This window comes from Pseudorca crassidens, chromosome 5, assembly GCF_039906515.1.
Source record: "Pseudorca crassidens isolate mPseCra1 chromosome 5, mPseCra1.hap1, whole genome shotgun sequence".
In the NCBI taxonomy this organism is placed as follows: Eukaryota; Metazoa; Chordata; class Mammalia; order Artiodactyla; family Delphinidae; genus Pseudorca; species Pseudorca crassidens.
Genome location: NC_090300.1, coordinates 61,730,315 through 61,748,443, shown reverse-complemented (window position 1 = coordinate 61,748,443; position 18,129 = coordinate 61,730,315). Strand labels below are relative to the sequence as shown.

Below are 18,129 nucleotides of genomic sequence, written 5' to 3'. Positions count from 1 at the left end.
AGTATAAAGTAATAAAAGAAAAATAGCTGGCTGGGTTTCCCCCCTTCTTTACAGTGATATGGTAGAAATACAAGGAAAATGCCTAAAGTCCTAAAGGAAATCTGGTACCTTCACTTGCTACAGGGCTCAGTATAGAGTAAGGAAAAAAAATATTTTTGGCTGCAGCTTTAGTAAACAATGAATGATGAAAAATATTGCAGAAATATCTTCAAGAAATCTGACCACTCTGAGCACAGACCTTATCACACTGATATTGTCTATATACCTCCACGAAGCTTGGCAAATGAATAACTGAGCCTGATTTTGGTGGAAGGAGAGAAGGAAGTACTAGTTCCAGCTTTGAACCAAGATTATGAAAAAAACCCAACCAACAGAAAACAGTTATTTCTTCTCCTGAATAATAAAGACATCATGTTTGCATATAGAACAGCTTTTGCATTATTGCTCTACGTATAAGAATATATTAAGGAACTCATAATAGACTGCACATTACAAACTTAAGGTTCTTTGGTGAAGAATGAAAGAAAACAGTATTTGAGCTTTAAAGAAAATGATCTCATCCACTTTGCTTTTATCTATTGATCTGTTGAATCCTCTCACAGAGCAGGGAGAGGTACTGTGTGAGTTTCACCATGGCAACGATAGCCACGCCCCCAGCCATCATACACGTTGGCCAAAAGAGTGAATGGAACAGCACGTTGGAACTGTAGAGTTTGGTTAGGATGACACTCTTCTGGTTTCCTTCCGGGTCAGAATAGCAGGAGAAGTGTTGGTACTTCCTGAAGTTTTCCATGACAACATTCACCAGGGACATGGATTCTTCAAAATTTTTTCCACACTTAGGTATATAGGAGCACTGTGGAAAATGAGATAAACCGTCACCAGAAGATACTCTGTGTGTGTGTGTATGTGTGCGTGTGTGGTACTAGGAGGAGTACTGAGGCCAACTTAATGATCTGTGAAATAACCATGATGGTTTTTCTTTTCATATTCAAACTAGTGCCTCTAGAAACCCTAAGAACTCACACACTGATTAAAACAATGTTTTTAGGTATCCGGCCAAGATGTACTTTGATAGCTCACTCATATAGCTTAAATATTGATTAAAATTGGGTGACTCCAAAAAACAATTGGATAACTCCAGTGGATTCCTTTTGCCACAGCTAAGCATGGTGAGTGTTCGTTATTCTCCACTGAACATACTTTTCCATGGAACCAGAGTGTCGACCTTTCTGTCTTGTATCTGTCCACAGCTGTCAGTTATCTCAGGGAACTCTTATCTTTTCAGCTTGGCTTCATTTTTTTCAGCCAAATCACCTTGGTCACCTTGCTGCTAGTCAAGAAGACAGCTGTACCCCTGGTGAGCTGCTAAAAAAGAATCTCAGAAAGTGTAGAGATATTGAATAAAGAGCTGTGATAAATGGTTCATGCCCAGTTAATGTTGACAAGGTAACTTTTTCCATAAAGCAAGGAAACATAAAGCAGAATCAATTCAGTTTACTCTTAAACCAGCACTCATCTGAGAATTTACAATAACTTTTCTTTGATTTTTTCACCTGCTGTCTTTCTTGCTATATCTCTTGTATATGCCTCTCCTTTTTTTTCCTACACACGTACATCCTCTGATTTCTTTCTTTGTATCTCTCTTTTCCTTCCCTGCCCTGCCCTGCCTGCCAGCCCTCACCTCTCTATGTTACTTTCCCCTCTATTCCCTCTTCCTGTTCTCCTTTCTCCTTCTCTTCTCCCTCCCTCTTCTCTGGTTACAGATGGAATTAAAGAACTTTGTAGTTTTTCTTTTTATTACTTATTGGATATGTTTTTGCGTATATTTTCCTAATTTATAGATCAGTCTTTGAGGAGATGAAATCTCTGTGAACCTCTTCCTTGGTCTGTATGTGAACAGTGACAAAACTGATATAACAATGCATTTAACTTTTTAAAAAGTGAGGAAAAAAGTGATTTAAGTAACTTCTTTGGGAGATGTGTGGGCCCTTGGTTAAGTCTTTGCCCTCTTTATGGTAAGGTGCCTCCCAATAGGAAAAAAATTCCTATCCTTTGTTATATACATTATCAAATAATTAATTGATTTACCTGAATTAAAATGGTTTGTGACAAGATCACTGCTAATCTCATGTTTTAATGTGAATTAGAAAACTATGCCCCCTAATCAAAACACTGTTATTCTCTGTTGAAAAATTGTGATAGTACACTGATTTTATGAAAAAAAACCCACATATTTTACTGCTACTACCAGTTTATAAGTTGTGATTTAAATATTGACATCTATGAGTTTTACAATGTCACTGGTACCCCTAGGATTGTACAGTACACAACTCACGCAACTGTATGTAGAGATACGGATGAGGTGGGCTGTTGGTGAACTTTGAGCTATACTGATGGGAGCTTGTGGGTAGGACCTTGGATTCCAGAACCAATTTAGATTTGTATATTTCACAGGAAGAAAATATAAAAGAAATGGAATGAGTTTTGCTAATGGAGTATGTTTGAATGACTCTTTCCCCTGACTTTTTAGTGGGTATACTGGCACTTGCTTTTTTTCACTGTGCTGTAATCACCGGATTATTTGTTTATAAACAGCAGGAAGATTCTTCAATTAGTTAAGAATGGAGGATGAGCATGCTGATATTTATCATAAACAAGGCTTAATATTCTCATACAAGGGCTGGTTGACAACCTCATATTTAATCAGCTAAGAATAAATGTGAGTACACTCATGAATGTGGTTAGTGCAGAGAGCTGGTACTAGCACAACATTAAGGGTCTGAAAGTATCTCCAAGAAAGCAGAATTTCTCAGTGAGTTATAACTTAGTATGAAAATTGGTCTATGACTGCCATGATACATTTTCTACTGGTTGGATGCTGGATTGAAAGAGTTTAAAGAAGTAAGGGGATACCTTTATATTTTTCCTTCTTCAGCACTGTTAGATCATGTCTACAATTTTTTTAATGCTTTGATTCAAAAAACAGTAAAAAAATTTAAAGACAAGTCATTTGTGGTTGAATTAAAAAAGAGCCAATTTAGCGTATGAATGCATCAGGTTTCTTTATATTTTGGTGCCAAGAGAGTTTATAGTGGTAGTTTTAGTGGCTAACAGTACTAAGTTATTGAAATGGTCTCAATAAAAATGGAATTCCATTAAAAATGGAGTTTTTCCTTTCCTTATGCTGTTGTGACTTGATTTGGCTTTTAAATTTTTTTTGGAGAAACATTTATCAGCCAGTGACAATAATTTTGTCACTATATAAGATTCTTCCAAATACAATGCGATATACATTACTTTTGAGACCATCTAGCAAGGTTGTAATACAGGAGCTGCTTTATTAAAGTTTCTAGTCATCAGGGTCTCAAATGCACGTTTGGACTGGCCAGATGAGGTGTGTCCCATACATGATCGGGTGTGGGTCCTCAGGGCCAGGCACTTAGAAATGCAACTCCACGTTACTGGTAGAGAAAAGATTTCTCTGCCCTTGTGTTTTTAGCTTTTTCTAACCTTGCCACCCACCACCTTTCAACACACATAAACTGGCTCCCACTAGATTATTATTATCCTTGAAAATTCTATCATAATATGTCAATCATTCATTTACTTCTGTTATTGTTGGGTCCTTCTTTTGTGCTAATGAATATATAAGGTAGTATCACAAGCCCCTGACGTGTCTTCAAGAGGTCTGGTTACTGTGTTACTGTGTTTCTATAGCAAGTTACTTGGCTCCTCAGAATCAACTTTTGTATATAGTAGGGTTAATAGAGCCTTCCTGGCAAGGTGTGTGAGGATTAAATTATGAATATGCATAAAGCATCAATAAATTTTCTTTAACATATTTTTTATTGGAATATCACATTTGTCCTTACGATCTAAAGTCTTTAAACAAGTGCCACATACTAAAGTAAGAAAACGTTAAGGAGGGTAAAATTACTAGTTATGTGGTTTTCACAGGAACAGTCCTGTTTGATGGCTCTTGTCACGTGTTCCTTGTTTTTGTGTCCAAAGAGATTTGACATTATGCTGAATCCTACATTAGGATTCTAAGTTTTTGTTTCAAACTATAGCCATGTGTATGTTTCTGAGACTGGTATGAATTTGGGGTAAAGATTTAGTGATCTTATGATTTTATCACATGTTTGGAGAGTGCATTTCAACAAATGAAAACTTTAGTAAGTGATCAACACTTAGTTGGAAAAATGTAATGTAGATTGAAAAGGTAAAAATCCTTGTGTTTTTAGATCATTCTTTTCTTGGTGGGAGGTATGGGCTAGGAAAGATTTAACTTTTAGACTGCATGATATATAACACAAAGGAACATATGAATAATAATTTTATATATACAACACACTTAAATGCCACTCAAAATTTGTTTATATATATTTATATTACCATGGCTATAGGTCCTTCTTTCTTTTGTGCCTAACATATGGATATAGAAACCTAGCAAAACTCTGAGGCAGCCATTCAAGGGAAGATTTAGACCCTTATCTCTCTTCTCTCTTTTTTTTAATTTTTATTTTTAATTAATTAATTTTTGGCTGTGCTGGGTCTTCATTGCTGCAAGTGGGCTTTCTCTAGTTGCAAAGAGCGGGGGCTACTCTTCATTGTGGTGTGCAGGCTTCTCACTGTGGTGGCTTCTCTTGCTGCAGAGCACAGGCTGCAGGCATGCGCTTCAGGGGCTGTGGCTCGTGGGCTCCAGAGCGCAGGCTCAGCAGTTGTGGCGCGTGGGCTTAGTTGCTCCGCGGCATGTGGGATCTTCCCACACCAGGGCTCAAACCCGTGTCCCCTGCATTGGCAGGTGGACTCCCAACCACTGCGCCACCAGGGAAGCCCTCACATCTCTCTTCTTAATCCTGAATTTTGTTAATAAACCTTTGTGCTTTTCCAACTCCCTTAAATTCTCTTTAGTATTGAAAATACAGAGATGGCCCCACAACGTGACCCTTCATCTCCCCAGCTGAGGAAACCTGGATCCTGTCACCTTCTCCTGACTGTCTTTTCCCTTACCACAAGGATTTAGCAATTGCATCTTCTCTCCAGTTCTTTGGAAAGCAACTGAAAGTTTTCTTAGCCTCCCTTCCAGAATCTTTCACATCAATAGAGAAGTGAAAGTTTTGAGAAAGTACCTGTTGGGCTTTTGCTAAGCCATGCTTCACTAGGCATGTGTGAAGCAAAAAGTGACAGGCCTTCACCCTAAAAATAAAAGCTGTGGGAAGGAGTGGGGGCAGTAGGAAGGGTATATTTGGCTGGATAACCTCACTGGTCAGCCTCCTTTTCTTTATGATGGTAGGAAGGGAACTATTAATTCTCAGGATCACCTCAGGGGAAGGGTTTGTTCTTCATTTGTTCTTTTATTAAAAGGGTAGTGTCTTATTTCAGAGAGGGGTTAAGTTTGATGAAATCTAATCAATATGTTTTGAGTGTCTCTAAAGTACCATTAGCATGCTGGGTATAGGCATGAAAAACATAAACAATTTAAAACAGATCATTAGAGAGAAACAGGACAAGGGTGGTGGGAATGATGAAGTGGGACCAGCAATGAGGCTGAAAAGGCTCTTAGTAAAGGCTCTACACTTCACAGAGGTGGGCCACAAATTTGTGAGAACTCTGTGGTATCCAGGGCATCCTAGTCCACAATGCCTACAAGATAAAAACAAAAACACTGCTCATTGAAGCATAAATATCTTGGTTCTAAAGTCAGATGGGACTTCTTCAGTGTCCACAAACAATGAGTATTGTGTACATGTTTATTAAGCATGTATGACGTGCCAGGCTTTGTGTTCTGTGCTGGAGAAGGAGACATAATCCCTATATTCAAAGGATGTAGAGATCCCCAGCTGGCAGTCTTGGAGTACTCTAAACTTTTGAGTTCTTTGAACATTAGTGATGGACAGAGGAGGTGAGAGAGTAAACTGGGATGTTATTTTCATTCTTGTTTGAGACTTCCTGCTTCTTACCATCACTTTTAAAAAGGCGAATCCCACAACATTTAGACAATTTTAGTTTGCACTCCTAGTATCTGCTTGATTTTGGCAAGTGGGACTGTTTGAAATGTTTGGTAGAGGAGAGGAAAACAGTATTCACACTCTGCTATGTACCATAGTTTCCTGCAGTATCGGGACACAGATTCCTCCAGAGAGGTTTTCCTTTTCTGTGTTTTCCAGAGCTTTCACATTTGTTGTGGCATTACTGCTTGATGTAGAGTAGAGGAGAAGCTTAAAAGACCTATGAAATCCACTAATGAAATAGAAGCCATGTGGAGCTGCAGGATTAGTTAATACCCACAATAGCTTAAGCCATGGAGCCCTCAGGTCCATGATGTATCCAGTTAGCCCTTGAGTAAGTCAGATATCTAATTTGACCTTGCCCTTCACCATGATCCTCTTTCTCAGCAATGGAAAGGAGTAGGTTCATTTTCCATGCTTTTCTTCTTGATGCTCAGTGCAAGCTGTTTTGGGACACATTCTTCCCTTCATTTCTGCACAAAGATGCCCTTAACTGTGCCATAATTCAGTTTTGGTGAGTAGTGACTAAACTTTGTCAATCACAGAAGCATTTCTGAATCTATGGTCCGTAGGCAGTTTCAGGAAATTTCTAATTTAAATATCCCTAAATTTAAGGTGCTGATTATGGGGATGTCATATGTCTAATTTCTGGGCATGTTTTTTCCCATCTTTTCAGGGTGCACTTCTATCTAATATGCATTCTGTGTAAACTGGTGTTGAATATACAACCTTGACTGTTCCTGTGGGTCACGGATAGTTCTAGTCCTTGTTCATGGCCTTTTACTTGATCCTAATCACCTCTTGGAGTATGATGAAATGGCATGGATTCTCACCTATTCACTAAAATATACCATCAGAAGGATAAATATTTCTTAGAACTTAGAGTTTTTTAAAGCTCTTATCTTTACCCTCTCAAGAGGATGAGCTAATGTTTTGCTTTTGAAGAGAGAGCATGTTTAGGTAAAGAGACTTAGATTTTAATTCAAACCTAATTAGAGAATGTGTGAGTTTGGGAAAATTATTTCATTTTCTGACCTCAGCTTCATTATTGTGAAGTGGAGATAACAGTGGTACCTAATATGTGAGATTGATGCTGTAATTAAACAAATGAGTTCATGTAAAATATTTAGTATTATACAGTGCCTGGCACATTTTAAGCTCTTGATAAAATTTGGCTATTACCACTTTAGGAGTAGGGTTTTAGTCAGGATTAAATGAGATGATTTTTATAAAGTTCTTGGCATAGTGCTGGGCACATAGTATATAGTAGATACTTAATAAATGTGGGCCCCTCTTTTTTTCCCATTTAGATTCTCAACTTCACTTTATTTTCTTCCCTTTTTTCCTTACCCTACCAAATGCTGTACAGAGGAACTCAGTGTTTACAAGCATTGATTAAAATTGTAGAATCTCCCAGCATTCAAGCTAAAAGCTAAATAAAATCTGGAGCAGTGGTTTTGCCACTGTCTGGAGACTTTTTTTTTCGCGGTACGCGGGCCTCTCACCGCTGCGGCCCCTCCCGCTGCAGAGCACAGGCTCCGGACGCGCAGGCTCAGTGGCCACGGCTCACGGGCCCAGCCACTCTGCGGCATGCTGGATCCTCCCAGACCGGGGCACGAACCCGCGTCCCCTGCATCGGCAGGCGGACTCACAACCACCGCGCCACCAGGGAAGCCCTGGAGACATTTTTAGTTGTCACACTTGGAGGGAGGATGATGCTAGTCATCTAGTGGGTAAAGGCCAGGGATGCTGCTAAAGATCCTACAATGTACAGAACAAGTCTCCACCCCACCCTCACAGACGACAAAGGAATATTCCACCCCAAATGTTAATAGCCTTGAGGCTGAGAAATTCTAGTCCAGATATGTATATTCTCTGAATGTGCAGAACTCAGAAGGCTTCAGAAAGGTGACAAAATGAGGGGTGATGCTGAGTCTGGAGTTATAAATAATTGGTTAATTTATATAATTTACTCTCCATCCAAAATAGCTGTCTTCCTCATGACAGCGATATATAACATACTACATATATGGTAGTACACTACATACCAAAAATGGATATACTTTCTGGTTTTGCACAAAGATTCATTTTTAATACTCTTTTAAATCAGATGGGCATGTTTTGGGGATCCCTGGTGGGTAAACAAGGTTTTAAACTCTCAAAGGAGATCAGCATTGAGAAATTTAACAACCATAGTGAATTAATACGCAGCCACAGTTTATGATTCCTGTGACAGCCTTGTAGCCAGAAGAGGCAGGGGTTCTTGAGCCTGCTTGCAGCTCCTAGAGACCGTTAGTCAGCCAGTTGCTCCACAAGAGCATGCCAGCTTATCGGCTTAAGCAGCTTCAGTTGTAATATGGACAAGAGGTTGGTCACTGAATTTAAAAGCCAAAGAAAAAGACTATATGAGAGAGTGTGAAAATTTAAAAATAAAATCCTTTTGGATATCTTTCTACAAAGAAGCAGACGGCTTGACTGATATACCTTTGCCTCCTGTTGTCCCAAATCAAACATTGTCAGTAGTGCCTTATGTATCTCAGTAAAACCGTGCCCATTCGTTGGTAACTATGGGGAAGACTACTATTTTTGGTGAGCTTGGGGAATAGTAATAAGAAGGAGAGGTCAAGATAGAGAATATTTTAATTTTTCTCCCCAGGAATATCCTGTATATTTCTCATGCTACATTAAGATCATGGTTTAGTGACCTTTTGACATGGCGATAACTGTATTTTCCACGTATCTACTTCTGATTAAAGGCAGAGGACAGCTAACCAGCGAGTGAAGAACTACTGGGCCAGGAAGGTGATCCAGCTGTTTGGTGTTTTCTTTCCCCTGGAAGTGTCTGTTGATTCTAGAAGGGGGCTGAGATCCTAGAAGGTTGGATGGAATTTTTGACAGCCTTGAAGAGCTAAGGGCAGGAATTATCATTAACAACCTATCAAGTGGGGGCTCTGATGACACCCTATTCACTTTGGGCTGGGACTGTTAAGGGCTGCATCCTAGGAGTAATGGTCAACCTGAAGAAGATAGGTCCTCAAAGGGACTTAAGTTCAAACTTGAATATCTCAATTTATGTAGTCAGAATAAGGTGATCACGAATGGCACCTAGGGGCCTTGCAGAAGCAAATGGAAATAATTTTTGGAAAAGATGACATCATAATATCAACCTAGGCTTAAAATTGTTTTTATAAATAATTTTGCAGATATGGTGTTTGACAACTAATAAAAAATAACCAGACATTACAATGCAACATGAAAACAATTAAAAAAAAATAGAACAGGCACATAGGGGCTTCAGATATTGTAGTCATCAAAATAAACTTTAGTAACTACAATTTTACTTTTATGTTGAAGAATTTAAAAGAGAATAATTAGAATACTGCAGAAAACTAGAAATTATAAATAAGATCCAAATGGATATTCTAGAAATGAAAAATACAATAAGAGAAATTAAGAGCTCAATGGATGGGTTTAAGAGATTAGTCAGAGCTGAGGAAAGAACTGTGAATCAGAAGGTAGGTCAATATCTATAATGAAGCACAGAGAGACAAAAGGAGGGAGAATATTAAATACAAAAGAGACAGGAAGACACACAGGGGATACAATGAGAATACCTAACATACAGTCCGTAGGAATTCAAAAAGGAGAAGAGGGAAAGAATGAGAGCAGAGATAATATTTGATGAGATAATGACTGAGAACCTTCTAAAATTGACAAAGAACATCAAGGAAGAGGGAGAGAGGCCCTGGGAACACTAAGCAGGCTAAATAGAAATAAATGTTTACTTTGGCACATAGTAGTTCAACTGTAGAAAACCAAAGAAAATAATCTTTAAAGTAGACCAAAATTACCTTCAAAGAAGTAGCAATTAGACTGAGAGCTGATTTCCAAATAGTAGTAATGCTCACCAGAAGACAATGGAATGCTTTCAATGTACAGAAATAAAATAACAGCCAACTTAGAATTATATACTCAGTGAATATATACTTTGAGAATGAAAATGAAAAGAAAATATTTTCAGATAAATGAACGCTTAGAGATTTCTTTAGAGCAGATATTGCACTAAATAATTAAAGAGTGTTCTTCAGGAAGTAGGAAAAAATGATCCCAGACCAAGGATAAAGGAAGGAATGAAGAATAAGAAAATGGAAAATGATGTGGACACATCTAAATAGATAGCTACTATATACAAAAACAATAATAATATCTTCATGGGCTTAAAGTATATATCGAATAAAAATGATGATAATATATAACTTGAGAAGAGAATAAATGGAGTTAAAATGTTTTAATATCCTTGATTAGTCAAGATTGCAAGTTGTAATCACTAGTTAAACACTAAAAGAATAGTGACAGAACACATAACTTCCAAGAAAATAGAGGGGAAAATGGGATCATAAAAATAATCCAGTGAAGAAAGGGTGCTCTTTTCATAAATGGACTTGGACAAATGATTGTCCATATGAATAAAAAAGAAACCTAGAAACTTGACTCTTGCATAAAAATCAATTCCAGGCAGATTGTACTCTAAATGTGAAAGGAGAAACAATAACATTTCTAGAAGATAGTTTGGGAGAATGACTTCATGATCTCAGGGTAGGTGAAGACTTTTTAAACAGACAGCAGGACAACCAAACGTTTGAAAAAAAGAAAGAAAAGAAAACGAAAGAAAGGAAGAAGAAGAGGAAGAAAGGAAAAAGAAAAAAGAGAAAAGAGAAAAATATTGACAAGGTTTGGTTGCACTGGAATTAGAGACTTCTTTCATTCAAATACATCATTAAGAGAGTGAAAAGGCCACCTTTCATTTCAGGAGAAGGTATTTGCAACGCAACAATCAAGGAAGGTTCATATCTAGATTTAAAGAATTCCTACAATGAATACTAAGAAGAAACCATCTAATAGAATCAATTCAATAGAAAACAAGGGACTTGAACAGACATTATAAAAAAAAAGGATATTCAAAATGCCAATAAATAAATGAAAATGTACTTAATAACATTAGTCACCAGAACTGCAAGGTTCTGATTTCCTGCAAGTGCAGGATATGTTTTATTTCTTTGCTTTCATGGTGGTTATGTGGGGGAATCTCTATAACAAGTGCTTGAGCTGTACTTTTTCATTTCTTGCATGTTTTACAGTTAAAAACAAGGTAAATAAACCAAACAATGACCTAGTATCAGCAGACAGCAGACAGCAGACAGCAGACAGAATACTGGTCCTAAAATTTTAACTGAGATTTTCCATGGTAGGTTCACTCCCGATTTATAGCTTACATACTGCATTCATAGGGTTTATAGCTTACATACTGCATTCATTCATACTGCATTCATACTGTAGTGATAAAGTGTCAAAACGAGAAAATGGAAATATGTCCCACTTTTTGATGCCTATTCAATTTTGGCCAATTTCCAATTCCTTGGAGATTTGAGAGTTTTACAGACATTCATCATTACAGGTCAGTTTTGATTTAAAAACTTGGCTTGAGGGATCTTGAAAAACGTATACTTTGTGGAAGAACTAAGCTATGTATATTTGTAGAATAGGATTAGGACTGGTATTGTTTGTGGGTACCACAAACAAAAGGAAATCAGAGCAGACATTGTGTCCTCAGAGATATTTGCAAGAATTCTTTTAAGTTACTGTAACCAAAATGCAAGGTGGGTTTACTTACTTTTTGTTAATATATCACAAAACGAATCCTATGTTCTAGTATCAAGCTTTGCAGCTACTGAATTTTTTTCAATACATATAATCTGTATCATTTAAGTGCTGATAATTGTAATGAAAAGTTTTTACAAGAAAGGCTAGAGTTGTGAGAATTGTATCCTGGTGACGAGAGCCAATTGTCCTGTTGGAGAATGGTATCAGGTTGTCTTGGCATATGAAAGTACTCTGGCCATCTAAATTGCTACCATAAATCCAAAACACAATGTATTTAACTTAAAATTGATAATGGCAGGTTGGTTCTGCTGACACGTTACTCGTCATCCCAGACCTTTTAAATGCATGTTTTATGTGCAGCTTTAATACAATACATATTGAGCATCTAGCACGTGGACTTGAATGTGCTAGTGCTGCAAAATTCAGCCTCTATGAACATAACACATGTGAAGAAATATGCACAGGCCCACATAGTGTGACCATGGGTTGAAGGTCTCACCTGTGCTCTGCTCAGCACTCTCCATACTCTGTTCTAATCCTCACAGTGAATGACCTTGCAAGATGGTCATTGTTATTACATTTTTAGAGAAAAGGATACTGAGGCTCAGAGAGCTTAAGTTACATCTCCAAGACCACAGAATGAAGTGACAATGACCGTGGAAAAGCAAAATATAGTTTTACCCCGTGGTTCCCAGGTATATGACAAATATCTTGCTTTTTGGCTTGTACAGCTGTGACTAAACTGCACATTTGCTTTGAAAGACTAAGTCTATTTGTGTATCAATAAGGACATAATGTTTACCCTTCTAAATGAAAGTAAAGGCTAAATCTTCACTGTTCCAAAATGGGGAGTGATTTGACCACCACTTGCACAGAAAATAAATGTTTCCCAAGTAAGAGAGTCAAGTAGTGTAGTGAGTTCTGTGACTGGATGAGGAAGGGCCTGCTTCCTAGTGGCATTTTCCTTTGAAGTGCTGGCACAGGGGAACTTGATAGAGAGATGGAACGGTGCGGAGCTGTGTGGGGGTGAACGAGATGCAGTGTGCGCCCAGCTCCTACCTCATGATTGATTTTCATTGTCTCTTCCGTGTGGTAGAGAAGGAGCTTCTCTCCAGAAGAAGTCAGGTTAACGTACACCTGGAGACAGGGGTACTGAGAGAGTTTCCAGCAGTCCGGACCACAGCTGAAGGAGCAGTTAAATGTTTCCGTGATGGATGCATTCAGCAAGGTGCACTGAGCCTCCTCGGTCCACACACTACACAGAGAGGAGGAGAATAAGCACAGGCCCAAATGCCAAGGGCAAAGAAGGTGTAATCAGAGGGGAACATTTGTCAGCTCCTTGACCTGAAAAATCTTCAAGATCTATAATACAACCTATTTGTTAATGTGTATGTTTTTAAATAGAGCAGCTTTAGGCTAACTATAATATAAACACAGACAAACTTTGCCTGGCATCTGAGAACTTTGCCAATGATTTCCATCAGATATAGTATCATCTTTTCCAGTGCTTGATTTAAGTTAGATATTTTTCCTTATCAAATTCATTGGTAAGCATAAGGCAGCATCTTTTTACATCACAACCTGTACTCACCCTGCGTTTCTGCATTTTAAGCTGCTTCCTGCCATGCCTTGGTCCTCACCTCGCAATGTCTGCCCAGTTTGTAGGCAGCGAAGGGGTAAGGGAGAAGGGGAGGAGAGATGGTGAAAGGGTGGAGGGGCTTGAGGTCCAATGTGACAGATGAAAGGACAGTGATATATTTCTTTAAGGTCTTTCTAATAAGGGAGAAAAGATAACTCCACCTTTTGATTATACCAAGAGCAATCACTTATTGCATCCCCCTTCACCCTAACTGGTGCTTTACATACATTGTCTTCTTTGTTCTCCCAATAACCCTATAGGTTAGGTATTCATTCCTTTTAAAGCTGAGTGAATTGACAGTCAGAGAAATCAAATACATGCAAGGACACACAGCTAATAAGTGATGGAAATTGTGATTCCATCCAATCCTCTATTTCTCTACTGCCCGGGCTCGTTCCATGGTGCTGCCCTTCTTCCCCACAAACAGTGGAAAAGAGGCTCTTGTTATATGCAGATTAATGGGTTCTTATCAGTGCCCTGGGACCTCTCAATTAGAAAGATTAAACAAACAAACCAACCCTCCAGCTGCCCATTGGTCAGCTTTTCATTCTAAAACATTTATAATTTTATGATCAAGGGTAATATTTGTGATTAGGAAGTAACACGCCCAGAATCAATGTTTTGCTTCTGGATATAAGCTGATTACCAGAGTGATCAGAAAACATTCTTTGCAGATTAACAGCCCTTCTTTTTGCTGGACATGTGTTGACAGGGCACCCTTTCCATGTCCAGTTTCATACCAGAGCCAGGATACTAGCACTGACCCCCTCTGGTGTGGCAATTTGTATTTTCCTGGGACATGAGTGGTCAGATTTTGCTTATACAAGGACGAAAAAAGTCTTAGATGGTTCTAAGCAGATGTGAGGATCTGAAAGCGGTTTTGGAGTCAGTGAACTCTTGGGGCCTGAGGCATCAGAGCTTTCACTGAGAAGCAGCACAGCTGAAGGCATCAGAGAAACAGAGCAGAGCAGCCACAAATGGGAAAGATGATGCCTTAATTTTAGCAGATTACTGTGTTTCAACTAGAGTTTCCTTCTAAAATGAAAGTATTAATTTAGGTGGGGAAATGAATGCCACAAAATGGTTTGATTCTCTTTTGGATTGAAACCTCAAGTTTTCATTTGAAAGGACCTCGTTTCTTTAAGCTGAAGCACTCTGAGACCTTCCCCATTAGTTATAGCAATGCTGGGCTTCCCTGTGCTCAAAGTGTCCAATTTATGGACAACAGTTAGCTAGAGATGCTGTGGAGGTTTATCATGTGGCTTACTCAGGAGGAACACTTGACAACTCAGTATTCAATTGCCTCTCTATTCAGTAAACCTAGGGCAAGTATTTAAATAAGAAGGGTTCAAAATCTTTAATTTAAAAAGTTAGTGCATAGTAGTGTTTTTCAACCTATTAGAATCACCTGGGGAAATTTAAAAGATACTGGTGAATGGGTCCCACTCCAGACCTACTAAATCTGACCCTGTGGAATGATTGTGGTGGGGCCTGGATGTCAGTATTCTTAAAAGTTTCTTAGGAAGTTGAAATGTGCAGTTGAGAACCACTAATATTTGGGGTGATGGAAGAGTGGGGTGTGGTGGAAAGGAATGCAGGTGGAGAATGGACAGAGGTGTGAAGAGGCAAGAATAGGGATTCTGGAATTAACAGGATGTGGTTTTGAATCTTGGCTCTGCCGAACACTAAAGCTATATGACACTGGGCAAATTGTATCTATCTTGAGCCTCAGTTTTGCCATTTTTATGAGTATATTCATACTTGTAGAATAGTTATGGGAATTAAAAAAGTAATGTATGGCAAGTCCCTGGCACATAGTAAGCAGTTTATACATATAACTATTTTTATCATTATTGTTAGATAACATTATTGACAAATAGTATGTGCCAGGCGCTGCTCAAAGTTCTTTTTAGGAAAGCAGGTGAGGAAGAGGACCTCAAGATTGATAAGCTGTGTGGGAGGAGGGAGAAGGGAGACAAAAGACAGTCCCAAGCACCCAATGGCTTTACCTCTGCATGTATGAGCGCAGGAGTGTGATTCCCAGCAGAAAGTACATCATGATGGAGCACACCATCATGGCCAGTCCCAGGAGAATGGCCCGGTCCTCTCCTGCTTTCAGTGCTGTGACAGTTTTCCTTTTGTCCAGGAGGTCATGGTCCCTGATTTTTTGGTAAATGTTTCTGAGGTTGAACATAATACAGTTTTACTTGAAGTCCACAGTTAATCAACACACCCCTAAAGAGTAAGTCGCTGCTCAGGCCTTCCTAAGGCAGAGAGGCTGAGAGGGGTCCTCCAAACCTGCCTGAGTGCAATTGGATCCCAGCATGTGACTATTGCCTTCCAACACACACGGGCACACACACACACACACACACACACACACACACACACACATACATACACACACACACCCCAATCCTGAGCAGAAATGAGTCTCCCTTCTTTCCTTGGGACCCATATCTAGCTGTCAATACTTTTGCTTTTTCTTTAAGTCTGAAGAAAGAAAGCAATCCCTTCAGCCCTTAAAATAATGCTTTGGGTTTGTTTCCTTTGCCAACCCCCAGCTGATCATCATTTATCTTTCTGTACTCTCTGAATACCTAATGGAGCATTAATTCAAATAAATGGCAACATATATGAGGAATCTATCAACTTAATATCTTATTTCCCCTCGGTAATAATAGACAGAGTTTATCCTGGTTAACATTTTTCTCAGGCTTAGGGTTGCTTAGGGCTCTGTTGACTTGAGATTTATAAGAAATGTGGAGATGTCCAGTGGTGACCCAGACTTCTTTTCCTGTACTGTAAACATTCGAGTGAGTTTACAAAAATGTCAGTCAAATCAAGGCCAGACTCCATAAGTTTGGATAGTTTTATTAGTATTTTTTAAAATTTTCGAGCAGTAACCTACGGAAAGAAAAAAACAGATTGGAGTCAAACTGTCTCCTAGTTCAAAACCTGATTTCATGGCTTACTAGCTGTGTGATCTCTACAACTTCCTCAGCCTTTCTAATTCTCAGTTCCTTGCAAAGTGGAAATAATGTGTAACTACATTGTTACGGTTAAATGAGATGACATAAGTAGATTATCCAGGAGAATGACTGACATGAAGTATTTAATAAATGTTCCCATTTAAAAATGGTGTGGGGAACGCACCTATGGTCAGCTAATCTATGACAAAGGAAGCAATGATATACAATGGAGAAAAGACAGTCTCTTCAATAAGTGGTGCTGGGAAAACTGGACAGCTACATGTAAAAGAGTGAAATTAGATCACTCCCTAACACCATACACAAAAATAAACTCAAAATGGATTAGAGACCTAAATGTAAGACCGGACACTATAAAGCTCTTAGAGGAAAACATAGGAAGAATACTCTTTGACGTAAATCACAGCAAGATATTTTTTGATCCATCTCCTAGAGTAATGGAAATAAAAACAAAAATAAACAAATGGGACCTAGTGAAACTTCAAAGCTTTGGCACAGCAAAGGAAACCATAAACAAGACGAAAAGACAACCCTCAGAATGGGAGAAAATATTTGCAAATGAATCAATGGACAAAGGATTAATCTCCAAAATATATAAACAGCTCATGCAGCTCAATATTAAAAAAAAAAAACAACCCAATCCAAAAATGGGCAGAAGACCTAAACAGACATTTCTCCAAAGAAGACATACAGATGGCTGAGAAGCACATGAAAAGCTGCTCAACATCACTAATTATTAGAGAAATGCAAATCAAAACTACAATGAGGGGCTTCCCTGGTGGCGCAGTGGTTGAGAGTCCGCCTGCCGATGCAGGGGACACGGGTTCGTGCCCCGGTCCGGGAGGATCCCAGATGCCGTGGAGCGGCTGGGCCTGTGAGCCATGGCCGCTGAGCCTGCGCGTCCGGAGACTGTGCTCCGCAACGGGAGAGGCCACAACAGTGAGAGGCCCGCGTACCGCAAAAAATCCCACAAAACTACAATGAGGTTTCACCTCACACCAGTTAGAATGGGCATCATCAGAAAATCTACAAACAACAAATGCTGAGGGTGTGGAGAAAAGGGAACCCTCTTGCACTGTTGGTGGGAATGTAAATTGATACAGCCACTATGGAGAACAGTATGGAGGTTCCTTAAAAAACTAAAAATAGAATTACCATATGATCCAGCAATCCCACTACTGGGTATATACCCAGAGAAAACCATAATTCAAAAAGACACATGCACCCCAATGTTCATTGCAGCACTGTTTACAATAGCCAGCTCATGGAAGCAACCTAAATGCCCATCGACAGACGAATGGATAAAGAAGATGTGGTGCATGTATACAATGGAATACTACTGAGTCGTAAAAAGGAACAAAATTGGGTCATTTGTTGAGATGTGGATGGATCTAGAGTCTGTCATACAGAGTGAAGTAAGTCAGAAAGAGAAAAACAAATATCGTATATTAACTCATGTATGTGGAACCTAGAAAAATGGTACAGATGAACTGGTTTGCAGGGCAGAAATAGAGACACAGCTGTAGAGAACAAACGTATGGACACCAAGTGGGGAAAGCGGCAGGGTGGGGGTGGGGGTGGGATGAATTGGGCGATTGGGATTGACATGTACACAATGATGTGTATAAAACTGATGACTAATAAGAACCTGTTATATAAAAAAATAAATAAAATAAAATTCAAAAAACTAAAAAAAGAAATGGTGTGGGGAGCTACACCTTTATGACACGGACATCAGAACATCCCAAAATGGCTGTTCTTCTCCAAAGAATTTCTAAAGGACAGAATGTCAAGGCAGTGAATAGTGTAGACAGCTTTTGAGTGG

General features: G+C 38.9%; 1 protein-coding gene across 2 annotated transcripts in view; it reads right to left on the bottom strand.

Annotated features, from left to right (window-relative positions):
* Positions 1-230: 230 nt before the first annotated feature.
* The window catches only part of KCNMB2 (potassium calcium-activated channel subfamily M regulatory beta subunit 2), a 245,792-nt gene continuing 227,893 nt past the window's right edge, over positions 231-18,129 (bottom strand). For both annotated transcript variants that reach the window (XM_067737236.1, XM_067737237.1), the window contains 3 exons: positions 15,324-15,494; positions 12,735-12,930; positions 231-856 (listed from right to left, as the gene is read on the bottom strand). In XM_067737236.1, the coding sequence (XP_067593337.1) occupies positions 572-856; positions 12,735-12,930; positions 15,324-15,494 (652 nt within the window). In that variant the 3' untranslated portion in view covers positions 231-571. The remainder of the gene's footprint in view (positions 857-12,734; positions 12,931-15,323; positions 15,495-18,129) is intronic.